The sequence below is a fragment of the Pleurodeles waltl genome, chromosome 1_1 (assembly GCF_031143425.1).
Source record: "Pleurodeles waltl isolate 20211129_DDA chromosome 1_1, aPleWal1.hap1.20221129, whole genome shotgun sequence".
Classification (NCBI taxonomy): Eukaryota; Metazoa; Chordata; class Amphibia; order Caudata; family Salamandridae; genus Pleurodeles; species Pleurodeles waltl.
In genome coordinates, this window is record NC_090436.1 from 902,622,551 (window position 1) to 902,647,290 (window position 24,740).

At 45.8% G+C, this 24,740-nt stretch overlaps 1 protein-coding gene across 1 annotated transcript in view; it reads left to right on the top strand.

Moving 5' to 3' along the window:
- LOC138303708 (protein prune homolog 2-like) overlaps positions 1-24,740 on the top strand; it is a 1,166,077-nt gene that overhangs the window by 494,067 nt on the left and 647,270 nt on the right. Inside the window, exon 6 of the mRNA XM_069243093.1 lies at positions 7,167-7,316. Coding sequence (XP_069099194.1) covers positions 7,167-7,316 — 150 coding nt within the window. The remainder of the gene's footprint in view (positions 1-7,166; positions 7,317-24,740) is intronic.

Sequence of the window (24,740 nt, forward strand, 5' to 3'; positions counted from 1 at the left end):
TGTGTTTTATATTGGATTGGGTGTGTGGGTGTGGTGTGTGTATGTGTATCAGGGGTGTGTATTTCGAATAGTCCAATGTGGTTGTGTTTTGTTAGTGTGTGTGTATTTTGAGCGCGGCGGTGTGTACCGCCAGTGGTTTACCACGGTTGAAAGACAGCCGCTTTGATTCGTGGGTCGTGATAATGTGGGCGTATTCTTGTTGGGGTAACAGTGTTGGTTTTGGTATCGCCAGTTTATCACTGACCGTTGGTTTGGCGGACTTGTGTGGGTGTCTGTGTTGTGGCGGATTCCGGAACTCCATGGCCGCAGCGGTATGTTGGCGGTCTTCTGCACGGCGGTAAGCAGGATTTACTGCCAGGGTTGTAATGAGGGCCTTAGTGTGTGTGTGTGGATTGGCTGGGTGAGGTAGAGGGAGCTGGAGTGGGTTATTTGGTTGTGTCTGTATATGTGTCACTTGCATGTCAGATCAATGTTGTTGTGTATGTTGTGTTGCCATGTGACACATCCAGGGGAGAATTATTGTTGTCTGGCAGACGTTGTTGTGATGTGCGTAGTTGTGCTTGTTTGTGAGTTTTGTTTTTGTAGCTGAGTGTGTAGTTGTGTTGGTTGTTGTGGTTGTGTCATGTTGGGATGCAGTGCCAATGGTGTGTGTGTGTTGTGTCACGGATGTATTTCAATATGTGCTTTGGGCATGTACGGGCTGTTTTGAAATTGTAATGGATGATATAGTGTATGTGGTGTGTTGTGTAGGATGTAGTACAGGGGGACACATATGGCTAAGGGGAAAGTGTGTGTATGTCACTTGCTTCTATTTCAGAGCCCCTGCCATTGTACGAAGTCCTTTGGGTCCAGCTGCCATCTCCGTCCGTCAGCAATCTGTCACCAGTCCACTGCTTGCAGAGCTGTGACATCTAAATACAGCTGGTCGAACACCTTTGACTCGACTGTCTTTTCCGGTTACACCAAGCTGCGTTGGTGACGTCCCCAGGTGTAAATGCATTGAGTAGTTTTTCGAAAATTGCGTTTGGAAACTTTGTATATTCATGCTGCATTGGATTTGCGGGGCCAACACATCTCAAGATGAGATCTGGTTGGCTGCCACCACATCAACAAAGATGTGGTAGCAGTCATTTTAGGACTTGGGCACTCAGACTTCTATCCCAAAAAAAGGTATAAAAAAAAAGGTAGGAGGGCACGATGTGGATTTCTGCCACCCTAGGTCTTGTTGGGCATCACACAGAGACACCCCCCCACCATGCCATAAATGTATCTTTAGGGGAAAAAAAGGTCACAGCAAATTCACTAAGGATCCACCTTTTTGAACCTGGGATGGTCCAGGGCCCCAGCTTTGGGTAGTAGAGTTCATATGGGGAGCAGGGTGTGCAGCCCATCCCCTGCCAATTCTGGGCCCCAGTGACCCTATTGGCCAGGGCTGTTTGATTTAAAAGGGAAAGGATGTGTGCTGCCCTCTCCCTGTGCCATTTCCAGGGACCCCATCTCCCAATTGATTTAAAATGGGAAGAGCGTGCATTCCTCCTCCCCAAATCTCTAAGAAGCCTGGGGACCCATATTTACAATTAAAGGGGGGACTCTCAGACCAATTCTCCAAGCCTCCGAGAGGCCCAATGGACTCTGTCCTGTATATATTTAAAATTATTAGGGCACATGCAACTCCACTCATGTAGCCTTTCAGTAGCCCTGGGGACCCCATCTCCTAGGGTCATATTTCGACTTTAAAGGGGACATGTGCACCACAAACCTTATCAAGGCCATGGGGAACCTATCTCCGAAGCAATTTGAACTTTATTGGAGAGGGGCATTTGCCCCCCACCACCCGAGCAGTGCTATAGCCCTGGAGATCCCAGCTCCGTGATAGTGTCCCGGGAAACCCATCCCCCAGAACAAGGAATTCTTCTGTGCTCCCACCTGTCAGGAGCAGAAACTTACTTCTGCTAGGTGGGAGTGCAGATGTTTCCCCCTGCCTGCAGTCTTTCATGCAGGGAAACACAGAATTGTTTCCGACTGTTGGGAGCAGAGAGAAACACTGCACCTGCTGGGTGGGACCAATGCTGGCTCCCACTGCACCTAGGATAGGTACCTGTAGTGGTTTCAGCAGAGCTGTGGGGCCATGGACCTCCTCCTGCAGCCCCCCGGGTGGCAAATTTTGTAGGGTGCCTTGGGTTCGTACCAGGGCACCCCACTGTGGAAAAACAGGGTATCTGACTCCTGCGCAGCCCAATAGAATAGGGCCACTTGCAGGGAGCCAGAAGGGTTTCTGGGGGCCCTAGAGCTTGCCCAGAGACTGTCTCCATAGTAAATAAAATTGTGATATTGTGTTGTACCAATTAAAAATAAAATAGCCAATTAATAAGTTACTTGCCAATTGAAAGTGTGAAAATATAGATTTAAAAAACTTCCAGCCCTCCTACCTCTATAAAAGTCAGTAAAAACTTAAAACGGGGAGCATTACTAATACATTAAAATTAACAAAATCAATTAATTACAACAATTAAATCAAGAACTGCCATTAATTAAAAGAATTAAAAGACAGGAAAAATGTTTAAGTAAATTAACAAAGCAAAAAAATTAACCAAACAAATTACAAATAAATAAAAATAAAATGTTTGTAACTTGTAGCATATGTTTACTTAATAATTAAAAATCAATATTATATACAACAATATTAAATAAAAGCACATTACACACTTAAAAATCAACATTTGATATTTTGTTTAAGACATTCCAGTCATCATTATATTTTTAGAAGCTATTTGTGTGTGATGATATATTTTTAACAACATTAATGCTGGGCACCTCTCATACATTAGTAACTACTTTGGGCTGTATTCTAGTCTATCATTTTTTTGCCACCACAACCCATCAGATAGTAACCAATCATATGCAAATAAACCTTGGTCCTGCTCCAATAGTGGTAGTCTAGCTCCACCTGTCAGGCCAGGTCCACTCTTTGTACAGGAACACAAAAACTCCAGACCAGTTTTGGTCCAAATAGGCCATAGCAGTGAGGTATAGCTTGGTTGCTTTGGCACAGTTGTATGGGACCCACATCTGGTCATACCTTCAAACTTAGGGTATTGAACTTCAAACAGAACATGATGAATTGAATTAATCTCAGCCACTGGTAATTACTGGGACCCGATTCAAGTCTATTGTTTGTTTGACCACCATGACATCTCAGACAGGAACCAGCCATATGCAAATCAGCCTTGGTCCTGCTCCAGTTGGAACATTCCAGCCAAAACTGCTAAGCCAGGTTCCCTTTAAACTGAACCACAAGCAACCCCACACTATAGAGACGGGGAATGCAGACACAGCAAGCAAGAAAAGAAGGAAGATTCCTGAGAAATCATCCAAGTGGCACAGAAGAGTATGATACAGAAGGTTAGGAGAACTAGGAGGATGCTGATTACTAGAATGAAGAGTGGTGGCCACCACCTCCTGGGAACAGTGAGTTCAGGAGGGTTGTGTCTTTGCCGGGTGGGTGTCTGGGCTGAGTGATAATCCATGCATTTGGAAAGCATCAGAAAAGGAGAGGAGTAAAATTTGCTATATTGGAACCCAAACCAAGTTGAAAGGAACTGGGAAGGTGTTGCCATTCCTTAAACTATAGCGGTGGCAAGATTGAAAGAAAATATGGTGACTGATGTCAACACCCAAAATCACAAATAGATAAAGGGGTCAGAGTGAACAAAAGCAAAGTGAACCTTTTGATATTCTCCTTTATTTTTGTGTCTGTGTAAAACTTTATTTCTTTTTTTTGGCAGGGGAGGAGGGGTCTTAGCAAGAACAGAGCCCAGAGGTAGGAGCTTCCAGACCACTGCCATAGCAGCCACTGGCAAGAAAAGATGAGGAGGGTCTGCATTAAATATGGGATGCGAGCAAGTGTAGAAATAGAAAGAGGAATTTCTAGTGTTGGTTTGGACAGACTTACCTGGTTATTTTTCATATTCATTTTTGCTAGGAACGCCGGGTGAGAGGTGGAGTGTGAGAAAGGCATCCTTTTAGAAAGTTCACCCCCATTTCTTCTAACTGATACAGGTGTTAACTGACCCTGACTGTCCCTAGTATATAATAGGGCAGGGAAGTTTAAAGGCCCAGTAGATTTGTTGCACTGGAGTGTGCACTGCTGTGTTGCCTGCTCTCATATTTAAAGGCAGCATTGCTTTACAAACTGACTTTAAAAAGTAAAATGTGTGCAAATTCGAATTTGGATTTAAAGCTAATTCCAAAGTGGAAATCTACCTTATTTTTACATATACATCACCCCAAAGGCCTCCCCTGGGTGCCCCCGGGGTGGGGTGCCATGTAATTTTAAGCAGGGGAAAAATGACTGAAAAAATGCCCATTTAATTTTTCCTCATTGTAGATACTTAGCTCCATAGGCTAACATGGGAGTATTCCACATAAGCATATGTATTGCTAGGAAGGAGCTGAATGTGACTCAAAAGATTGGTAATGATAAATCGAATAACTTGCCATTGTCGAATTTATCATAACTCGTACAGAAAAGACGTTATAGGACATTCTTTTCTGTAATCCAAAATTCAGCCTCCTAGTGGCCTCTATTGATTGGTCAGCCTTAACAGGATTAGCCAGGCTGCTTTGATGAGGTGATAAGTGGCATTCACCGATCAGAGGTTATCTGATGGAGGGAGGTTTACAGCTGCAGAGGCCAGGTCAGGAAGGAAGCTAGGTAAATCAAACTGAACTTCAAAGGATCAGCCCAGAAAGGAATGTCGGCTAAGCTTGCCTTCTCAGCCTGTACCCACAGATAGATAGCAGGCCCACAAAAGGAATTTACAGATGTCTACAGGGGGAGTGTTATGGAAATAGCACAAACACACTAGTAGGTTGGTTTAACCAGGTCTTGCTCCTCTGTAGGAAAATCATCCATCTTTATAGTGCAGTGCTTTATGGGACAAGAAAACGCCACACTTTGGAGGAAACTGTCATGCTTTTGGGTGGCAGCCTGCAGCTCATTGGACAAGGATGCCCCCTGTTTGTCCCCCAAGGTGATTGAATGAATGTGGCTGGGCGGCATTGCAACTCAGATATGCTGCCTGAAACCACAAAAAGAAGAAGGACTGCCCTGCTGGAACTCTGGTCTGCAACCCAGAGGACTGCACTCTGAAGTACTGCTCCAGTTGCACACTGGAACAACAGCTCTAACGACTTTGCCTTGCTTCAAAAAGGACACAGGAGTGGACTGCCTGAAAGCAACATGTTAACAGAGCTTCACTGCACCAACTTCCACAAAGGTCCCCAGCCTGGACTGCGCCCAGTGGACTTTTAAAGACTTTGGCAAGGTGCATTGTGGGAATTGAAGTCCCAAACTTCCAAGGATTATCTCAGGGATCCTAGACACTTGGATTTAGTTTGGGACACTGTGAGACCCAAATGAGAATTTCTGGAAGGACATCCAGATATTTGGGGAACTTTTGTGAAAAAGCTCCATAAGGTGACCGACTTGCTGTCGTGAGTCAAGCCGACTGCCCTAAACCATGACCTGGACAGGATTTCAGGTTCGTCCTTCTAAAAGCTCTGGAGCTCAAGACTTCCAGGATTTGACCGGGGCCTCGCAGAAAAGCAGTCCAATGGCGTATCAAAATCAGCTTGCTGGAGATGATATGACATCAAGAGATAAAACTCCAGAAAAGTTTATAAGTGCGAAGGTACATTTTTGACCGAGGCCTCTCACTCAGTATTATCCTGCCAGGGCTCCATCGGGGTCGGCTTCAAACTTTGACTTTATCACAGTCAAGCACAACCAGATATCCCCTGTTGGTGCTATTGATTTCTGAGTACTAGAATGCACATTTTTTCAATTTAATCTTTCAAATTTGATATGACTTCTAAGTTAAGCCTGCCTGCCCATTGCTAAGCTACCAGCGGCTGATGTTTTGAGTCCTTGACTTGACCTAACATTGTCTTGGGGGCATTATTGCTAATGGTAGATGTATACTGACCTCTACTAATAACAAGCCTCCAACAAGAAAGGAAAAGTTGTAGGTTGCAAGTAATACAAATTTGTGTTGATAAAATTTCAGGACAATTTGGGCACATAAGATTGAAATGCGGTTGTTTCTATACAGTTCACCTAACTGTTAATAAAAGACACTATCTGCCTATAGTATTGAGTACTATCCTATTTTGTTTATCTGCCATCACAAGGGATGATGTGTGCGTAAGCCCTCCACCTTGTTCAAGGGAGGAGTTGTTTGGGCCTCAGCTTTCACAGGGCCGGGTGTCTAACATGATTTACTCCGAAGGGCAGGTGCTTTTTAGCATCCTTGCTACGGAAGTACAGGGATTTTTTCCCCTTTGTCTTGCCCAAAAGTGGTAAGGTAAGTTACTTGCTTCCACATGGCCCTCTTATGCATCATGCTACACCAGCCATCTTACGGAGCTAATCAGTATTTTCAATTTCCTCCAAATGTTGGTGAACAATTAGAGGGTTGACCAGTGACTGTAAACTGCATTAATGCCTGGATAACACATGCGCATGTTATACTGTTTTGGTTATGTGTGATCTATGCTCTGTAATTTTCCTGGCGGTGCCACCATTTACGGATTCTATTCTGCACTGAAGCATGTGATGTACACTTGCACAGGACACTTAAATTTTGACTTTTCTCTTTGAAAGAGCTACAAGAAAACTAATCAAACCAAAAAAACGTATTGAATGTTGAAAGGCAGCTATGCCATTAAAATTTGGTTTGCTTTCTTTCAGTAAGTTTGAAGTTATTCTTCAAAATCAGCTTTATAATTATGGAAAAAAAACAGTGAGACTTTTTGTGATCCATTATAATTTGTGAACCATTTGACCAACTTCAGAGCTTTGATCAAAGAGTGCTAAACTTATTAAGGGTGGAAAAACGGGATTCCCTTCGAAGTCAACCATAGCTGAAGCCGTGTGATTGCATTTCTGTGATATTACGTGTTACGTCCAACATTTCAGCTGTTTTCATGTGTCAGAATTTAAATTTGTATTGCACAATATTCTCATGTATAAAGCTGACAAATATTTTTTTTTAATTTTTGGCGCGGAATAACCTGGTGGTAAAGGGACCAAGTTACTAACAGTGTCTGCCTTTAGTTAGCGTTAACTAACTGGCTAATATGAGTGCGTATTTGCTGTTTTTCAGGAAGCATCCTTTTTAAATGCATGACCTCCGAAACAGAGAAGATTACAGAACAAGAAGAGGAAATACTCTGCATTTTAGAAAAAAAGTTTCCAGAACTGCCTCCTCGTGAAGAGATTATCAGTGAAATAAAGGAAACTACATTTCCTCAAGGTAATAACAGTACACAACTACACAATAAGGACTGCTAAATCTTCTTGCAGTGAGGCACACCAGCTTTAAAATTGTATTACTCTCCCTTATCTAAAATGTTTACGTTATGGTAATTTTTGTGGTCATATAACTTCCTTCTGAAATAAAGCTTATTGGTTTACTGACATATAATATTCTCTTTCTGTTTTATTTAATCTGTTGAATGTGCGTGATGTTTCAGAGAAAATTACCTTCCGCATCAAATGATGGTATTTGTAGCATGATTCAGATACTGGTTATAACAAAACCAGAGTTCATACTTTGAATCTTGTACCTTTTCTAGTAAGCATTCGTGTTCATGCTTTTATGTACTTGATGGAGTGTGTAATGTGACTTCATGGCATCTACATAGCTGCATTGACAAAAAAGGCAAAGCATATGAATACCGTATCAAAATACTGACAGTGCATATTTTTAAAAACACAGGAGGAACTGCGATATGGCCAAGTGCTGAAGTCTATTATGGAGCATGATTGGTCTAATTAATCGTTGGAAGGTAGTTGGAGGACTGCCATACCAAGAAAAACAATCCCCAGTGGCAACAATTAACGTTAAAAGACCTCCATTAAACAGGGCAGTCTTTTCGAGGATCATGTACTAGTGTCTCTAAATAGGATTGGCCACCATAGTGCTAAATTTGAGCAGGTGGTTGCCGGTGGGGGAGGGGGGCACCGGCACTCATTTTTTGTGGACCAGCACTTATTTTTCCTTTTCAGACATTTCCCAAGACCAAGAGAGGGAAAAACACACAAAGCAGAAACCAATGAGAAGAGAAAGATTGAAAAGCCGTCACAAAAGGAAAAAGCAAGAAGCTGCAGGAGTGAGATAAGGGGCAGGGAGTATCTGGCAATTGACTAAAAAGGTCTGAGCTGGATTCTGGACTTTGAAGCCTTGACATGCAGTGCTCTGATAGTTAGTAGTGCCAGTTGGGCTTTTGAGCAGCGCTTTGGGCACCGGCACTCATTATTTTACAAATTAATCACAGGACTACCAGACATCCGGTTATGATGCTAGCGCAGGTGTTTTAATAACAATTATGAATGATTGTTTATGTATTTTGGATATTAAGTTTATGTAGAAAATATGATAACATAGAAAAAATAATGCACACTTTTGAAAATGTGATTACGAAGAATGGCCACCAATGTTAACGAAATGTACTAATCAATGATTTAATACTTATGGAATATTGACTATATGTTGACTAATTCAGTAATATGTCATATTAAGGGTTATGACTTAAGCTTTAGCTTTATTAATTGTAGGCCTTAACTTAGCGAATGTCTTGGCCTACTTGCCAGGCTTCATGTAAAAGCTGTATTTTTTAGCGTATAATAAAATAGATGACAAAGGAAGTTAAACTGTGAATTTCTATTGTATTGTGTAAATGTGCTCATAACGGAAGCTTTTCGTGTGAACCACCTGCTAGGAGATGATGTTCCTGCTAATGCAACATTTTATATGTAATGTGTGTGAGACTAACTTTCCCAGGACAAGAGCAATGAAGATACCAACTAGAGTAGAAGCTGCAACAATATTGTTACCTGACAAGCCGGATGATGAGTTAATTGCAAAACAAACCAATCAATGACATGGGAACGGAGTAATATTAGAATTCATAGATTTGAGATTTTAGTTTTATTGGACAGAGCATACGATAACTGACCAATAGAGGTTTTGGGGGTTGTTTAGGTAACTTTGACTAAACGACACCACAAAGAGAGAAGAGAGTAATTCTGAGAGAAGACAGCACACTGCCCATTTTCTTCCTGACCGAGAGGTTACTGTTTTCTTATTGCGTCTTGTCTAGAGACATGCTTAACTTTAATGCTTAAAGATTTTGCCCTTTTTAAAACTCTGATGATGAGTCCTGATGCCTTGCTGATCGACTGATGCCCTGAGGACCAAGACTGATTCTGTTTTGCTGATCCACTCTGAGGATGGGTATATCCAAATTGTGGTTATCATGCATATTTGCTTTTTCTTTCTAGGTACCAACTGCGCTGTTTTGATAGAGCCATATTAAGATGTTTTTCCAAATTGGTGTTACTAAATTTTTTTGCATGAAGCCCAGCATGCTGATGTTAGTTAAGGATTCTCACTAATTGAATTATGATAACAGGGACTAATGCTTGATGAATTTATCTGCTAAACTTCATGTACGTCAGGATAAATGCAGTTGACTTTGCTACTGATTTGCACCATAACCTTAGAATGTATTGTTGTTCAAGCTTTGATTAGATTACGTTTTTCCGCCATTTTGGACTACCAGTATTGTTTCTATACGTGTTTCATTTGATTTTGAGATTAATCTACATGACCTTAGCATTGTTAATATAGGGAAATAAGCATTCTAAACTTTTACTAAAGGTGTGGTTATTCATGACTGAATGGTCATGGTGCGTGACAATTACTGACTCCAATAATTATTGATTATATTGGTTACTGGTGATTATTGTGTATTGATTATTGATTATATACTTGATCAATGGAAAGAACATCTTAATTGCGACTTAAAAGGTTCATCGACCTATTTGCGTCCCCTTGTAAGTTTACTTATCAAGGTCAGACGCGTTAACAGAGATGGTAGTAGACTGATGGTTAGTCTCCTTAAGAGCTTACCATAGACATCTGGTATAGAATAATAGACGAACAGATATGGTAAGAGAGACTGATGGTTTGCTTCCTTAAGAGCTTGCTATATATGACCGGTACGGAGTGACAGGTGTTAACAGAGATAATAGCAGGATTGAAGGTCCCAGAGGAGATAGCAGAAATCATTATTATTGAGATTTGGAGTTTGTTTTTCAATTATGATAATTGGAGAGAAAATTATGTTCCTTTCATTCCAGAAATGACTTCCCCAGATCATGGATCCTGTTAATGGTTGTTTGAGGATGTTCCTGGCGTTCTAGTGATAGTGTGAGTGAAATAGGTTGCGCTTGCACAGCTTATACAAATCGCAGGTGAATTGTGAGGTTTTTAGGGAGTTTGCGAACTCCAAATGAAGTTGTAGAAGGAGTGTGTGCACTCCGCAGTGTGAGAGTAGGGAAGTCGTCGAACTTCACATGAGTGTGGTACTTTGTGCTAAAAAATTGTCCACCTGGTTGTTGATGTACGGACGCAGCATGGTCTAAGACTCCGGAGTGTATTGAAAAGTGTAGGAGACACTTAGGGCCTGATTCTAACTTTGGAGGACGGTGTTAAACCGTCCCAAAAGTGGCGGATATACCACCTACCGTATTACGAGTTCCATAGGATATAATGGACTCGTAATACGGTAGGTGGTATATCCGCCACTTTTGGGACGGTTTAACACCGTCCTCCAAAGTTAGAATCAGGCCCTTAGTTTTATGTTGTAATCTGTCTGGTTTAGTAGGTTGATCGGGCCTGGTCAACAAATCAGAGTGTGAGTAAAGTGAGTGAAAGAAAATTTCAACTGGGATTTGGCGAGTCCTATGTGCACCAGGACAGACCCATTGATCAGTTAAGAAATAAAATTTGCGGGTCGAATTTTGCTTGCACTCTGGGAGACAGAGAAAGAAGGGTTAGCTGTAAGTGCGGGAAGAGCCATCAGTGAAAAATCCATAAGGTTTCTGAAGTGATTGTGTTACCTTTCCTGTAGTAAACCAGCAGATTTGTTTTTGGTTTTTGATTTTTGAATAGTGCTCACAATATTTGCATTAGTTTTGTGTGAATTGGAGTGAAGGGAGAACAAACTGTAGGACTTTGTCAGCCGCACTACGTGTGATTGTGACATCATTGGAGCTGCTCTGGGAAAGGTCGGTTAGTGAGAAGGGTCGAGAATTGGCAGCCGTCCGTGTGAGGCAATTGGTTGAGAACGTAGGTGAAAGGAATCTTGGGATTAAAAGTCACTTCCTGATTTGATTTTGAATAACAAATGGGTAGAAAAAATGAAGTTTTTCAAAGCTTTAAAAAGTGCCCTAAGGGGAGATACGTATATTACAATGAGTGTAGGTGAGGCTACACCGCCAGAAGATACATCGGCTTACATTGTAATGGAAGAGAAGGGTGTTGTGCCATGTCTTTGGCTGAAGTAATGGTGCAAATTGAGGGAGAAAGATGGGAACTTAACGTTTCCTACAAATGGGACGTTAAATTTTAGGGTTTTGGAGGATTTACGGATGGTGCTATATGAATTGAAGCCCCTTCCGAGACCAGCACAGTTTGAGGCATTATCGATTTGGGAGCTAGTAGCAAGACAGCAGCAGCAATTGAAATTAGAGAGGAGGATGAGAAAGGCAGAAAAGCGGAGGCTGGATGGGACTGTGTTCAGAAAGCATGGAGAATGGAGACTTTGCAAGGGATTAGGTTGTTTCCAGCAATTACGCAGGAGAATGAGAAGGAAGGAAAGAAAGCTACTAGGAAAACTAGTAAAAGTCAGTCTGAGAGTAAGGAGGCTAGAAAGCCTTCAAACGAAGAGGAGGACTTAGACTATGAGGAGTTTATTACACAGTTATTGAGAGATCGACCACCACCATATACAGTACATGAGAGTGGTCCAAGTGCCCGTGTTGATCCGACAGCTCCGACACCGGATTATTGGGACAATGAGTATGGTGCAGGTTAATGCTAGCCTGACACAGAATGCAGTGCAAAGTGGTCTTAATGTGCCTACCACTCCTGTAGTACAGACCCAGAAGCAATCGCCACAGGTTCAGAGAATTTATCCTGATGTACCCATTATGGAAACGACTTTGCACTTAGTGGTGCCCACAGAGTAGATCTTCCTTAGACCGATATTGGTTCAGACTGAGCTGACTCTGATTTTATTGACCCAAGTACAACCACAGGTAATGCCAAGATTTATGCCAGTGACAGGGACACAGTCAGACATGACTTTGATGATGAATCAGAATATGGGAGTTACTCTCCCACAGAGTGTAGGAGTCAGAGCAGACCCAGATGTTATATCGCTACCTATTACTGTTGGTCCAGCAGTACCATTAGTTGCGCAGAAGAAGCTGACTATAGGTGAACAGGGAGCAATGTCTCAGAACCTAATGAGGGGAGGACATAATGAACTGCTTTGGTAGTCTCTCCTGTGGGACCAACTTTTGACAGATCAAGATCATTGCTACACTTTAGTCAATTGTTTGCACTTCCAGATACGGTGACAGGGCCAAACGTTAGCCAGAGCTTAAAATTATTGTCACCGCAGACTCCGAATGCAGTTGCACAGCAGGTGCCACCGTTCCAAGCAAGTAACATTTCGTTACAAGGACTGACAGCTCAGCCATTAACTGAATGGTTAGGTAAACTGAATACCCCACAGAGTGCCCCTAAAGGAGAGGAGCATTTGAATTATACTAGGCTAAGCATGGAAGCGGGTGAACTCATTGAGGGAACGATGGGGGTGAAAAGGTTAGAATCCTACACAGAGTTGAGATACTTGTGCCTAAAGATTACAAGAGCAGTGAGCAATGTGCATCAGAGACTATCGGACTTGGCAGAGAAATACAGCATAGAAATAGAGAAAACAAAGCATTTGAAAAGGACTCACAGATTAGATTTTGAAGCAAAAGATTTTGAACCCATGAGACCTGCAGGAATGAAGGTACATCTTAAAGAACTGCTTCAGAGTGCTTAGACCTGTGGGGCATTAGACAAATGGGAAGGCAGAAGGGTAAAGAAAAGAGACAAGAGGAAAGGGTTTCTTTGGAGCTGACTGAAAATGTGCAGCAGGATAAAGATCCAGTAAAGATTTTACCAATGAGAGAGATTCCGGGTGGAAATTTTGTTCATGTCCCTTGGAGCAGAAGTGACATTCTGTTGTTTACAAATAATTATCCAAAATTGAGAGACAAGCCAGTAGAGTGTATCAGCAGACAGGCAGGTTTGTGAAACTTGCGAAGTGTTTGTGGGAGGACTTGAACACATTATTAGTGATAGTGGTTCCAGCTGAACTGTGGATCGAGTGTAAGAGGAGTGAATGTCGGCCAACAAGTGAACTAGAGAAAGACAAGAATACAGGTGCACCGCCTCCTGAGGTAATTAAATATTACTGTAAGGTGATTGAGTTTCTGAAATCGAGAATTTCGCCCAAGAATATTGATTGGCAGAGGATTGACAGGACAGCTCCGGAAGCAAAGGAGTCAATGCATGCATATTATGAGATATTGTTGCAGGCATTCAAGCATTACAGTGGTACAGAGACAATCGAGGCGAAAGACATGCTTCACTTTGTGGTCAGATTTGTGGAAGGATTGAGACCTGAAATGAGCCAGATGCTTAAGAGTCATTTCATTTGCTGGCAAGCAAAGCCGATTGATGAGGTGTTGCAGTATGCAAAATACTGTAGTAATGAGACTGAGTTGAAGCAAAAAAAGTTGAAAAAAAGGTGATGGTGATGCAGATTAAGGCAGCTCAAACAGGAGTGCAAGGGAATTTTTCCCAGCAGTTACCACAACAGCAGCAGTGAAAGATGATGTTTCTTTCAGACTAAGATGAGAGGTAGAGGTCATGGAGGCAATATGAATCGCGGTCCAGACTTGAATACTGTAGTGGTTCAGAATGATGTGCAGGGAATAAAGAAGCTATTGCCATGTCACATTTGCGGAACATTGGAAATGGAAGTTTCCAATGATGGTGCAGGAAGGTGTTGTTCAGCAGAGTAATGACATCAATTCATTCCAGAATGTGAGGGGACAGAGAGTGAGAGGGCCCAATTAAAATTTTCAGAATATTATAAATCAAATGCAGAATTTCTAGCCCATGCAGAAGGTGCAAATACCCCATGCACAAATGTCACAGTTGCAGCCAATCCCATGGTACCTAGACAGCAAATGCAAATACCTCAAGCCCTGATGGAGCAGCAACAGATGATGCTTTCTCAACAGGTCACAGGTCAGAGGCATAACAGAAATACTAACACAGTGCACCAATTCCTGTTACACAGTGAGAATTTAATAAATAATGAATGGATGAGTGATAGTTCAGATGAGGAGCCATGTGTGCTTGCGACTTCCCTAGAAGTAGATCAAAGAGGACCCTATGTGAAGGGAAAGGTTTTGGGCTACAAGGCTTAATTCTTGGTTAACACAGGAGCTACAAGCTCTACAGTGAGAAGTGTAGAAGTTCCAAATTTGCCCCTTTCAGGTAAAACAGTGCAAGTTGTGGGAGTAGCAAACCAGTATTTGTCAAACCCGATTACAGGTCCAGTTCAAGTGGAGATTGGTGATTTTCAGGGATTGCATAATTTTGTAGTGTGCGATTCAAGTCCGGTATCCTTACTGGGAAGAGACTTGTTGTGTAAAACAAGGTGCTTGATTACTTGTTCAAATTATGGAATTGAGATTCAGACGACCAGTGATGATGAAGAGGACCAAGCTCCAGAACCAGAGTGTGAAACTACAAATGAGGAGTACCCTTTGATTGAATTTTTCCTGTTGTTCACAGTGAAAGAGCTCCATCCTGATTTGCAGGGAATGGTAAAGGAGAAGGTATGGGATTTGATAGGAAAAGAAGTAGGTTTGGTAAAGGGAGTAGAGCCAGTCAAAGTTACTGTGAAGCCGAATGCAGTTTTTCCTCAACTTCCACAGTACCACATGCCGCAAAATGTCCTTATGAAAGTAGCTCAGATAATTGCAGACTTTGTAAAGCGAGGGGTTCTGAAGGAAGCATTGAGCAGTCCATGTAACTCACCAATATTAGGTTTGAAGAAGCCATTTGGTAAGGTTCGGATTGTTCAGGATTTTAGAAAAATGAATGAGACTGTGGTCAAATGTTGTCCCGTGGTGCCAAATCCATCTGTGATAATGTTCCAGATTCCATGTGAAGCCGAGCGGTTCACTGTTATCGATTTGTCACATGTGCCTCTTCATGAGGATAGTCAATTTCTCTTTTGTTTCAAATTCCTGGATCTAGTTTATTGCTGGTGCAGAATTCCTCAAGGGTTTTCAGAGCCACCTTCCATATTCAATCAGATGTTGAAAAAGAATTTGGAGCCGTGGGAATTGCCTTTCCAATCAACCTTGGTGCATTACAATGATGACTTACTGAGTGCGGTCAAAACAAGGGACGAGTATAAGTATGATACGATTGCCCTGTTGAACCATTTGAGAAAAAATTGTCACAAAGTGTCACCGCTGAAACTGCAGTACTGTCAGAAAGTGGAGAAGTACTTGTGTCACTAGATTGAGAAGGGTTCAAGAAAGATATCCAGAGAAAGGATTATAACATATTGCAGATAAATCCCCCGACTACACAGAGAGATGTCAGGATGTTTTTAGGGATGGTAGGTTATTGTTGCCAATGGATTCCAAATTTTTCAGCCATTTCAAGACCATTGCAGAAGCTGACTCATCAGGAAATCACTGATCCCATAGTGTTAGACCAGGATGAAATGAAAGCGTTCACTGAATTGAGAGAGAGTTTGTGCAGGGCTCCAGCGTTGGGAATACCTGATTACACAAAACTTTTCACATTGTTTTGTCATGATCATGATGCATGTTCTTTGTCTATCTTGACACTGGTCCATGGAGGTGTGAACCGCCCAGTAGCATAATTTTCATCTACTTTGGACCCAGTTGCAGCAGCCTTACCGGGTTGTTTGCGCAAAATTGCCGCATTTGGTCAGAGCCTTACACAGTGTGAGGGCATTGTGATGGGACATCCCCTGACAGTAATGGTCCCTCGCTCTATTGAGATTCTACTGACAAGGACAAAAACCCAATATTTGACTGGCGCGAGATTGACCAGATATGAAATGAGTATTCTAGGGCAGTGGTTCCCAACCTGTGGTCAGGTGACCCCTGGGGGTCCGCAAAGCCTCCTCAGGGGGTCCACGACTGGTTAGAAAATTGAATAATATTAACATATTAGGTCCTCTGCTTTCAGTAATGACTCAGTAGGTGGTCCTCAGATTCCAATAATGATTTATTGGGGGTCCCCGGGTTCCAGTAATGATAAAGTGGGGGCCCACAGAAGTCAAAAGGCTGGGAACAACTGTTCTAGGGTCACCAAATGTATCATTGAAAAGATCTACACTGCTGAACCCGACAACCTTACTTCCAAGTGAAAATGTTGACATTAAAAAAGACGACGATTTTGAGCATGATTATCTTGAAGTAACTGATTTGTGCACAAAACCAAGACCTGACAGAGATACCAGATTGGAAGAAAATGACAAAATTATCTTTGTTGATGGTTCTTGTCTGAGAGACAATACAGGGCCACTGAGAGCAGGATATTCTGTGTGCACAATTACAGGTATGTCATAAGCTTCTTGGCTTAGAGGAGTGTATTCTGCTCAAGTAGCGGAACGGGTAGCCTTTACTAGAGCGCGTCGTGTCTCTGCTCAGTTGAAAGTTACAATCTATACCGATAGCCAGTATGGATTTGGAGTAGCCATGATTTTGGCCAGTTGTGGTCACAGAGAGGTTTCCTGATCTCTTCTGGTTCCCCAGTGAGAAATGGTGAGAGAATTAAAGAATTGTTACATGCTATTCAAATGCCTGAAAAGTTTGCCGTGGTGAAATGCAGTGCACATCTGAAGTCGCAGGACCATGGCCTTCATTGTGACATTGGCGGTATATCCCACTTACCGCCATGCTGACTGCCGCCAACATACCGGCTACTGCGGCAGATATCCGTTCACCATATTATAACACACACACATACCAGTCCATCATTATTCAGCCACAGACACAAGTCCACCAAACCAAAGGTCAGTGATAAATTGGCAGTATCAAAATCCACACCGTAACACCAACAGAACAACACCCATCACAATATGACCCACGAATCTCCACAGCGGACATTCAATGGTGGTAAACCATTGGCAGTACATGCTGCCGCGCTCAAAATAAACTCACACATATAAAAAAAACACCACATTGGACAATTCAAACTACATATACCTGACACCCATACACACACCACACCCACACACCAACACCACTATAAAGCACACACCCACACTGCCCATAACCCCTTATGAATACAAACCATTGGCATGAGACAGACACCACAGACAAGACCAGAGCCACACACCACCTACATCTATACACCTCCCACGCACCCCACACCTCACACCCCAACACATCACCCTACACACCCTCACCCACACAACTCACACAACACCCATGGCACCACAAAGTCACCCCTGATTCACAGAGGAGGATCTAAGGGTCAAGGTGGAGGAAATCATCAGGGTAGAGCCACAGCTATTTGGAGCACAGGTGCAGCAGATATCCATTGCTAGGAAGATGGAGCTATGGCGGGGGATCGTGGACAGAGTCAACGCCATGGGACAGCACCCAAGAACTAGGGATGACATCAGGATCAGGTGGAATGACCTACGGGGGAAGGTATGTTCCATAGCAGCAAGACACCGTCTCACTATATAAAGGACTGCCGGTGGACCCCCACTTCCTCCCCCTCAACTAACAACATGGTAGGATCAAGTCTTGGCAATTATGCATCCTGAGGGCCTGGCAGGAGTAGCAGGAGGACTGGACTCTGGTAAGTCAACTCTTTACTACTATCATCCCCCTACCTGCATGGCATCACATACCTCCACCTTCACCCTAACTTCCATCACTCAACCACAACCCACTCATCCCAATGCCAAGCTCTGAATTCCATGCCAATGCATGGACACCGCTCACAGACCTGCATGGACACCCATCACCAAAGCATGCACACTAGAGAGAACTAATCATCCCACCATACACCAATGTACACAAGTGAAAGCTGCCAAGGCAAATACAATCAAAGAGCGCAACCCACTGATACAAAATATGTCACACACAGAAACAATAACACTGCACTTACATCCCCACAGGATCCCAGTCGATGTCATCGGAGAGGAGGTACCAGGAACATCCAGTACCCCACAGAAGAGGTCCACAGTGATGAGACAGCAACTCTGGTCTCCTGATCCGGATGACCAACCTGGCCCATCAGGGACCTCTGGACAGACGGTTGCCCAGGCACAGTTACACACCACCACAGAGCCTTCCCCATCTGGAAACACCACCACAGCACCCACCCAGCGTACCCATACCTCTGTCCCCAAGACACGTCAATCAGCAGTGTGTCCATCACTACAGGGAGCCCAGGACACACCTCATACCCAAGACAATCAGGGACCTCGGGTCAGTGACAGTGGGCACACAGTTCAGGGAACAGAGGAACAGGCCAACAGGGAATCTGTGAGGACTTTGTGTGCCAGGGGGAGGACAAGCCCAGGGAACCTACTCTCCAGGAGGCACTCACCGAGATCCTGGGAGCCTACCAACATTCCCAGGATATGCTGGGCCAGATCCTGGCCAATGTTGAGGAGAACAGGTGGCTGCAGGAGGGACAGTACCAGGGAATCAGGGGGGACTTGCAGACCATTAACACCACCCTGGTCTGACTTGCAGACCATTAACACCACCCTGGTCTCCATTGCAAGGGTGCTGGCAGACATTGCCAACATTATGAGGGAGGCAGTCCTACAACAGTGGGCCCCTGCTAACGGCCAGACATCTGAACTGCATTCCACCTCCACTGCCGCTAGTGGACAAGAGGCCCGCCACACGACTCACAGGCCACCAGCACCCCTCCCCCTGCAGAAGGAGAACTACCCCGCAAATGTTCCCTGTGATCCAAGCAGAAGCCAGAGATTATTGCCAAGACCCCCGCCAGGAAATTAGACTGTCCTGATTATCACCCTTGTGTCCCACACAGTCACCCTGTCCACCTTGAACTTCCATTGCTCCCCTTCCTATGTCCCCTTGGACAACACACCTGTGCTACAAATAGACTGGAACAATACCCTGGACTTTCCTCCAGCATCACCCCATCCCAATGCACTTGCCCCTCTTCTTCTTAGCACCTCAATAAACACCTCTTAAAAAACTAAAAGTATGGAGTATGTAACATGTTTTAAGTATGTATTCGTTTAACCAGCTTCAAACATTGCAATCCAAATGTACAGTAATGTGCACATAGGAATGCCCTGTAGTGTCCTGCAGTGATCACACCAGGAGCGATAGTGGGGCACCAACATCTGAAAAAGAGTTGCCAAAGGGCACAGTGAGTGGCCATAGAAGTGGGAAATAACAGCATGCTAGTGACAAAGATAAACCAAGAAATTACAATGAAAAGTGAAGTAACACTGTCTTACCTGTGTGTCATTGGAAGTGTTGTTGAATCACTGCAGTTCTATTTTCCTCATCCTCATCCTCTGCCCCCTCATCCTCACTGTCCACAGGGTCCACTGCTGGCACACGGCCATCTCTACCCTCCTCCTCCTGCAGTGAAGGCACATGGCGTCTCTAGGCAAGGTTGTGAAAAGGCAGGGCTGTGAAAAATGCAGCATGCCACGATTATCTGGCAGACCTTCTTGGGTGAGTCTGTTAGATGGAGGCACTGGAACCTGGCCTTCAGGAGGCCAAAGGTACGTTCGATAATCCTTCTTGTTCACCCATGTGCCTCATTGTAACGTTCCTCTGCCCTTGTCCTGGGATTCTTCACAGGGGTCAGTAGCCATGATAGGATGGGGTAACCTGAGTCACCTGCAAATATTGAGGGACAACATTTAGCCACACACTATCCCATATGGCCCACACCATACCCATACACTAACATATACTGGGTGGGAACCAGGGCTCACCTACTAGCCACTCCCCGTGCCTCTGTAGTTGGCCCAACACATTTGGGATGCTTCTATTCCTCAGGATAAAGGCATCATGCACTGACCCAAGATACTTAGCATTGACATGGGAGATGTACTAGTCCGCCAAGCACACCATCTGTACTTTCATGGAGTGAAAACTCTATTGATTTCCAAACACCTGTTCATTTTGCAGGGGGGGGGTACAAATGCAATATGTGTTCCATCAATTGCCCCAATTATGTTGAGGATATGTCCCATTGCATAGAAGTCAGCTTTCACTGTGGCCAAATCCTCCACCTGGGGGAAAACAATGTAGCTGCACATGTGTTTAACCAGGGCAGACAGCACCCTGGTCAGCACTACTGAGAATATTGGCTGTGACATTCCTGCTGCCAAGCCCACTGTCACTTGGAAAGAACCAGTTGCCAAGAAATGAAGCACAGATAGGACTTGCACAAGAGGGGGGATCCCAGTGGGGTGATGGATAGCAGATATTAGGTCAGGCTCCAATTGGGCTCACAGCTCCATGATTGTGGCCCTTTCAAGTCTACAGTATAGGTGAGGATAATGTGCCTGTCCTACATTGTTGCCAAGTCCACCAGGGGTCTGTACATGGGAGTATGTCTCCATCTCCTATTCATCCAAGGCGGTAGCAATCTATGGTGCAAAACAGTGAAGAGCCCGTAATAAACTGAACATCGTACCCACAACAGTACAATGCATTATGTTAATATTGATGCATAAGTGGTATTTTTCGTGTATGTCCAATTTTGAACTGTGATGCAGTTGTTATCCAGGGCCTGCCCCCCCCCCCCGAAATGGCATCCACCTGTTCTGTGTGGAGGGACAGGTGGAAGTGAGGTAATTCCGCTGTCGTTCTGCGCCATTGAGGAAGCAGTCGCAGAACGCCGTGCAACTCCTCATTGGTTATTAATGGGCCCTATGGGGTACAGTGGCCAATGGTGATGTACGCCGGTGCTGATGGTATGCACAGCTGCGGACATGACCGCCATATTCTATCTGATCACTCACTTGCTACCTGACCTTCAACAGGAGAGGACCTACACTGCATGTGCTGCTATGACCTGTGTCTAGAACCTACCATGGCCCGTGTGACTGGGGAAAGGAGTTGGAGCGACTGGTGGATGGGGTCCTACCCCAGTACGGACTGCTGTATTGGACTCCAGGCCAACAGGTGAGTACACTGTGAGCACGATGCATGGGACATGAATGCATGGAGTGGTATGTGTGAAGGCCTCATATAGGGAGGTTTGGTAGATGTCCCCTGGGCGGTGTGCAGCTTGTGTGGTAGGCCCTGTGTGTGCAAACGGTGATGTGAATGGATATGGTGGGCCAGAAGTGTAACAGGCAGGACGGTCTTACTGATACCTTTTTCTGTGTGTATTTCTTTGCAGGTCAGCGCCCATCAAAAGAAGGGTATATGGCGTGCCAACGCCAAGGAGGTGCGGACCCTGGGGGTCTATGGCAGGCAGAGCACCCACTGTCGCAAACAGTGGGAGGACCTGAGACTCTGGGCACGGAAGACGGTGGAGGCCCAGCTGGGGATGGCCTCCCTACGAGGAAGGGGTGCCTGTCGAACCCTGACCCCCCTGATGGCCCGCATATTGGCAGTGGCCTATCTGGAGCTGAATGGGCACTTGAGGGCATCACAGCAGACACAAGGGTGTGAGTACAGTTCCCATCATTACTACTAACGCCTGGTGGAGTAGTACCCGGGTGGGGGTTGTGTGTCAGTGGTTGCCCCTAGGCCAGGCCTGACATTACAGACTAGGTCCCATGTTGGCAAGAGTTCTGAAGTGATAATCCTGCTACCTTGTAGACATCCACTACTGGTCCGGGCTGTGTGGGTCCCAGGTGTGCTGCATTTGGCGGTATGTGCCCCTTCCCATACCCTGGTGGCTAGCATTATTACTGGTAGTGCCTTGCATAGTGCGTAGGGCTGTTCCCTGTGTGTGAGTGTGCTGTGTATGCCAACGGTGATGTTGGTGCAGACATTGACCAAGTGTATCCTTTGTCTCTCCCCCTCCTTTTTGTTTTGTCACCCTGTCCTTATGTGCATAAGCATCATCTGGCAGAGGAGCAGAGGCACCGACGACAGAGGGAGCTGCATCCCATAGGACCCAGGAAGCAGAGTCCACTGACGCTGAGGGCACCAGTGGGATGGAGGGCTAGGGGAGCACCAAGGCAGAGACTGGAGGGAACAGTTCTGACACAAATACCTCCTCTGATGGGAGCTCTCTGGTAGTGGCGGACGCCCTCCCAGCAGCCCCTCATCGAGTTGCCCGTGCCCACTCACCCAGGAGGGTGGGCATCTCCTTTGCCTCAGGCACCTCAGGCCCTGCCCCAGTGAGCCCTGCTGCCGTGAGCGAGGAGGCTATTGACCTCCTGCGATCCATCACTGTAGGGCAGTCAACCATTGTGAATGCCATCCAGGAGCTGGCAGCCTAAATGCAACAGACAAATGCATGCCTGGAGGGCATTCACACTGGCGTGGCGGCCCAACAGAGATCAATCCAGGCTCTGGCCTCCTCTCTGATGGCAGCCATTGTCCCAGTTTCCACCCTCTCCACTCCAGCTTCCTCTTCCCAATCCCATTTCCCTCATCCCCAACCTATCCCAAGCACACATACAGACGAGCATGCACACAGGACAACACACAAGGGTGGCACAGGCAAACACAAGCACCACACATCAGCCCACAGGCACTCACACAGACACCATCCAAATGCAGACATACCAACATCCACTGCCTCCACTGTGTCTCCCTCCTCCTCTACCTCCCTACATCCTCACCCACTACCAGCATCACCACCACACCAAGCAGAACACACACCTCAATGGCAGACACCGCCACAACAGTCATGCACAGGTCCCCTGTGTCCTCTCCCACTTTGTCTGTCGACCCCCCTCCCAAGGTACACAAACGCAAGCATTCAGACACCCAACAGCCATCCACCTCACAACAGCATCCAGCCCATGCACCTGCACCCAAAATCAGCAGACAGACACCTCCCACAACCACTCCCTCTTCCTCCACTCCCCAACCTTCTCCCTCTTCCCGCCCCAATGTCCCTAAGAAGGTTTTCCTCTCCACCGTAGACCTCTTCCCTCCTTCACATCTGGCCAGGGTGGCCAAAACCCAGGCAAGCACCTCAGCCACCCATTCCACGGGCCCAGTAGTCTCCACACCCACTTGTGGTGGGCAAGGATCCAGGGCACCAGGCAGCCTCAAGGAAAGGGTGACTGCCCCAAGTGCTGCCAGGAAGGCCTAGGAGCCATCCCCAGCTGCTGTCAGGAAGGGCAAGGAGCCTGCCCCAAGTTCTGCCAGGAAGGGCAAGGAGCCATCCCCAGCTGCTGCCAGGAAGGGCAAGGAGCCATCCCTAGCTGCTGCCAGGAAGGGCAAGGGATCTGCACCAAGTGCTGCCAGTAAGGGCAAGGAGCATGCACCAAGTGCTGCCAGGAAGGGCAAGGGGCCGCACCATCAGGCAGGAAGGACAAGGGGCCTGGTGCAGGGACTCAGTCGGAGCCCCCACCACCAACCATGGTTGTGCAGCTGTCCGAGGCTGCAGGGGATGGGCTGAAGCCTCCCTGCACCACCACCAGCAATATCAGCACCACCACTACCACCAGGGGCAGCCGTCCGAGGCTGCAGGGGATGGGCTGGAGCCTCCCCCCACCACCAGCAGAAGCAGTACCACTACCACCACTGAGCAGCTGTCACCGCCAGCGGACGGTATGTAGTCCTGCCTCCATGGGCTGCTGTGCGGCCTGCCCCCTGCAAATCTTGTGAGAATGACACCCAGGTGAGGACTGTGACCTTGCACTCCCCAGGATCAGATGCTCAGGGCACGATGTCCCCTCCAGAACCAGAGGGTATGACACCCACTCACCTCAGCCTCCCCAGGATCAAAAACACAGGGCACAGTGCCCCCTCCAGGACCAGTGGGTATGAGACCGACCCACCCCAGCCTCCCCAGTACCAAGCACAGTGCTTGTTGCCCCATTCAGAGCATGTGGGAAAGCCACCCACTTGAGAGACTGTGGCCTTGCACTCCTCAGGACATAGAGCACAGGGCATGTTACCCCCTCCAGAGCATGTGGGCAAGTCACCCACTTGAGAGACTGTGGTCTTGCACTTCCCAGGACAAAGAGCACAGGGCATGTTGCCACCTCCAGAGCATGTGTGCAAGTCACCCACTTGAGAGACTGTGGCCTTGCCCCGCCCCCAGGACAAAGAGCACAGGGTATGTTGCCCCCTCCAGGACCAGTGGTGTTGTTCCATCTGCCGGCTGATGTGCCCCCCCATTCCCGTCCCCCTGAGGTGCCTGCCTATTTTCCAACTGATGCCCCTGCAGTGTTCTCTCCGTGTTGCGGCAGGTGCCACGTGGGGCCTTGGACTTTGGCCTGTAGCCCTGTGGCCCACGGACATTGAGGACTGGGCAGTGTCCCTTGAACTGTACCTATGTATATACCATTATATTGCATTTTCATATTTCTACTGTATTTATATAATTACACTCACTTTTTAACATTACTGTTGTCCTTGCATTATTCCTGAACAGTACAGGGTAAATATGTTTTATTTCTACATCTGATTGTATGTATAGTGTTGGGGTGATGGAGGGGTGTTGTGCGTGTGTGGGTGTCTCACACTCTTTTTCCTCCCTTCCTCCCTTGTGTGCTAGGCGGCTGTACTCACCGTGGTCGTCTTTGCCGTTGTTGGTGTTCGTGGTGGA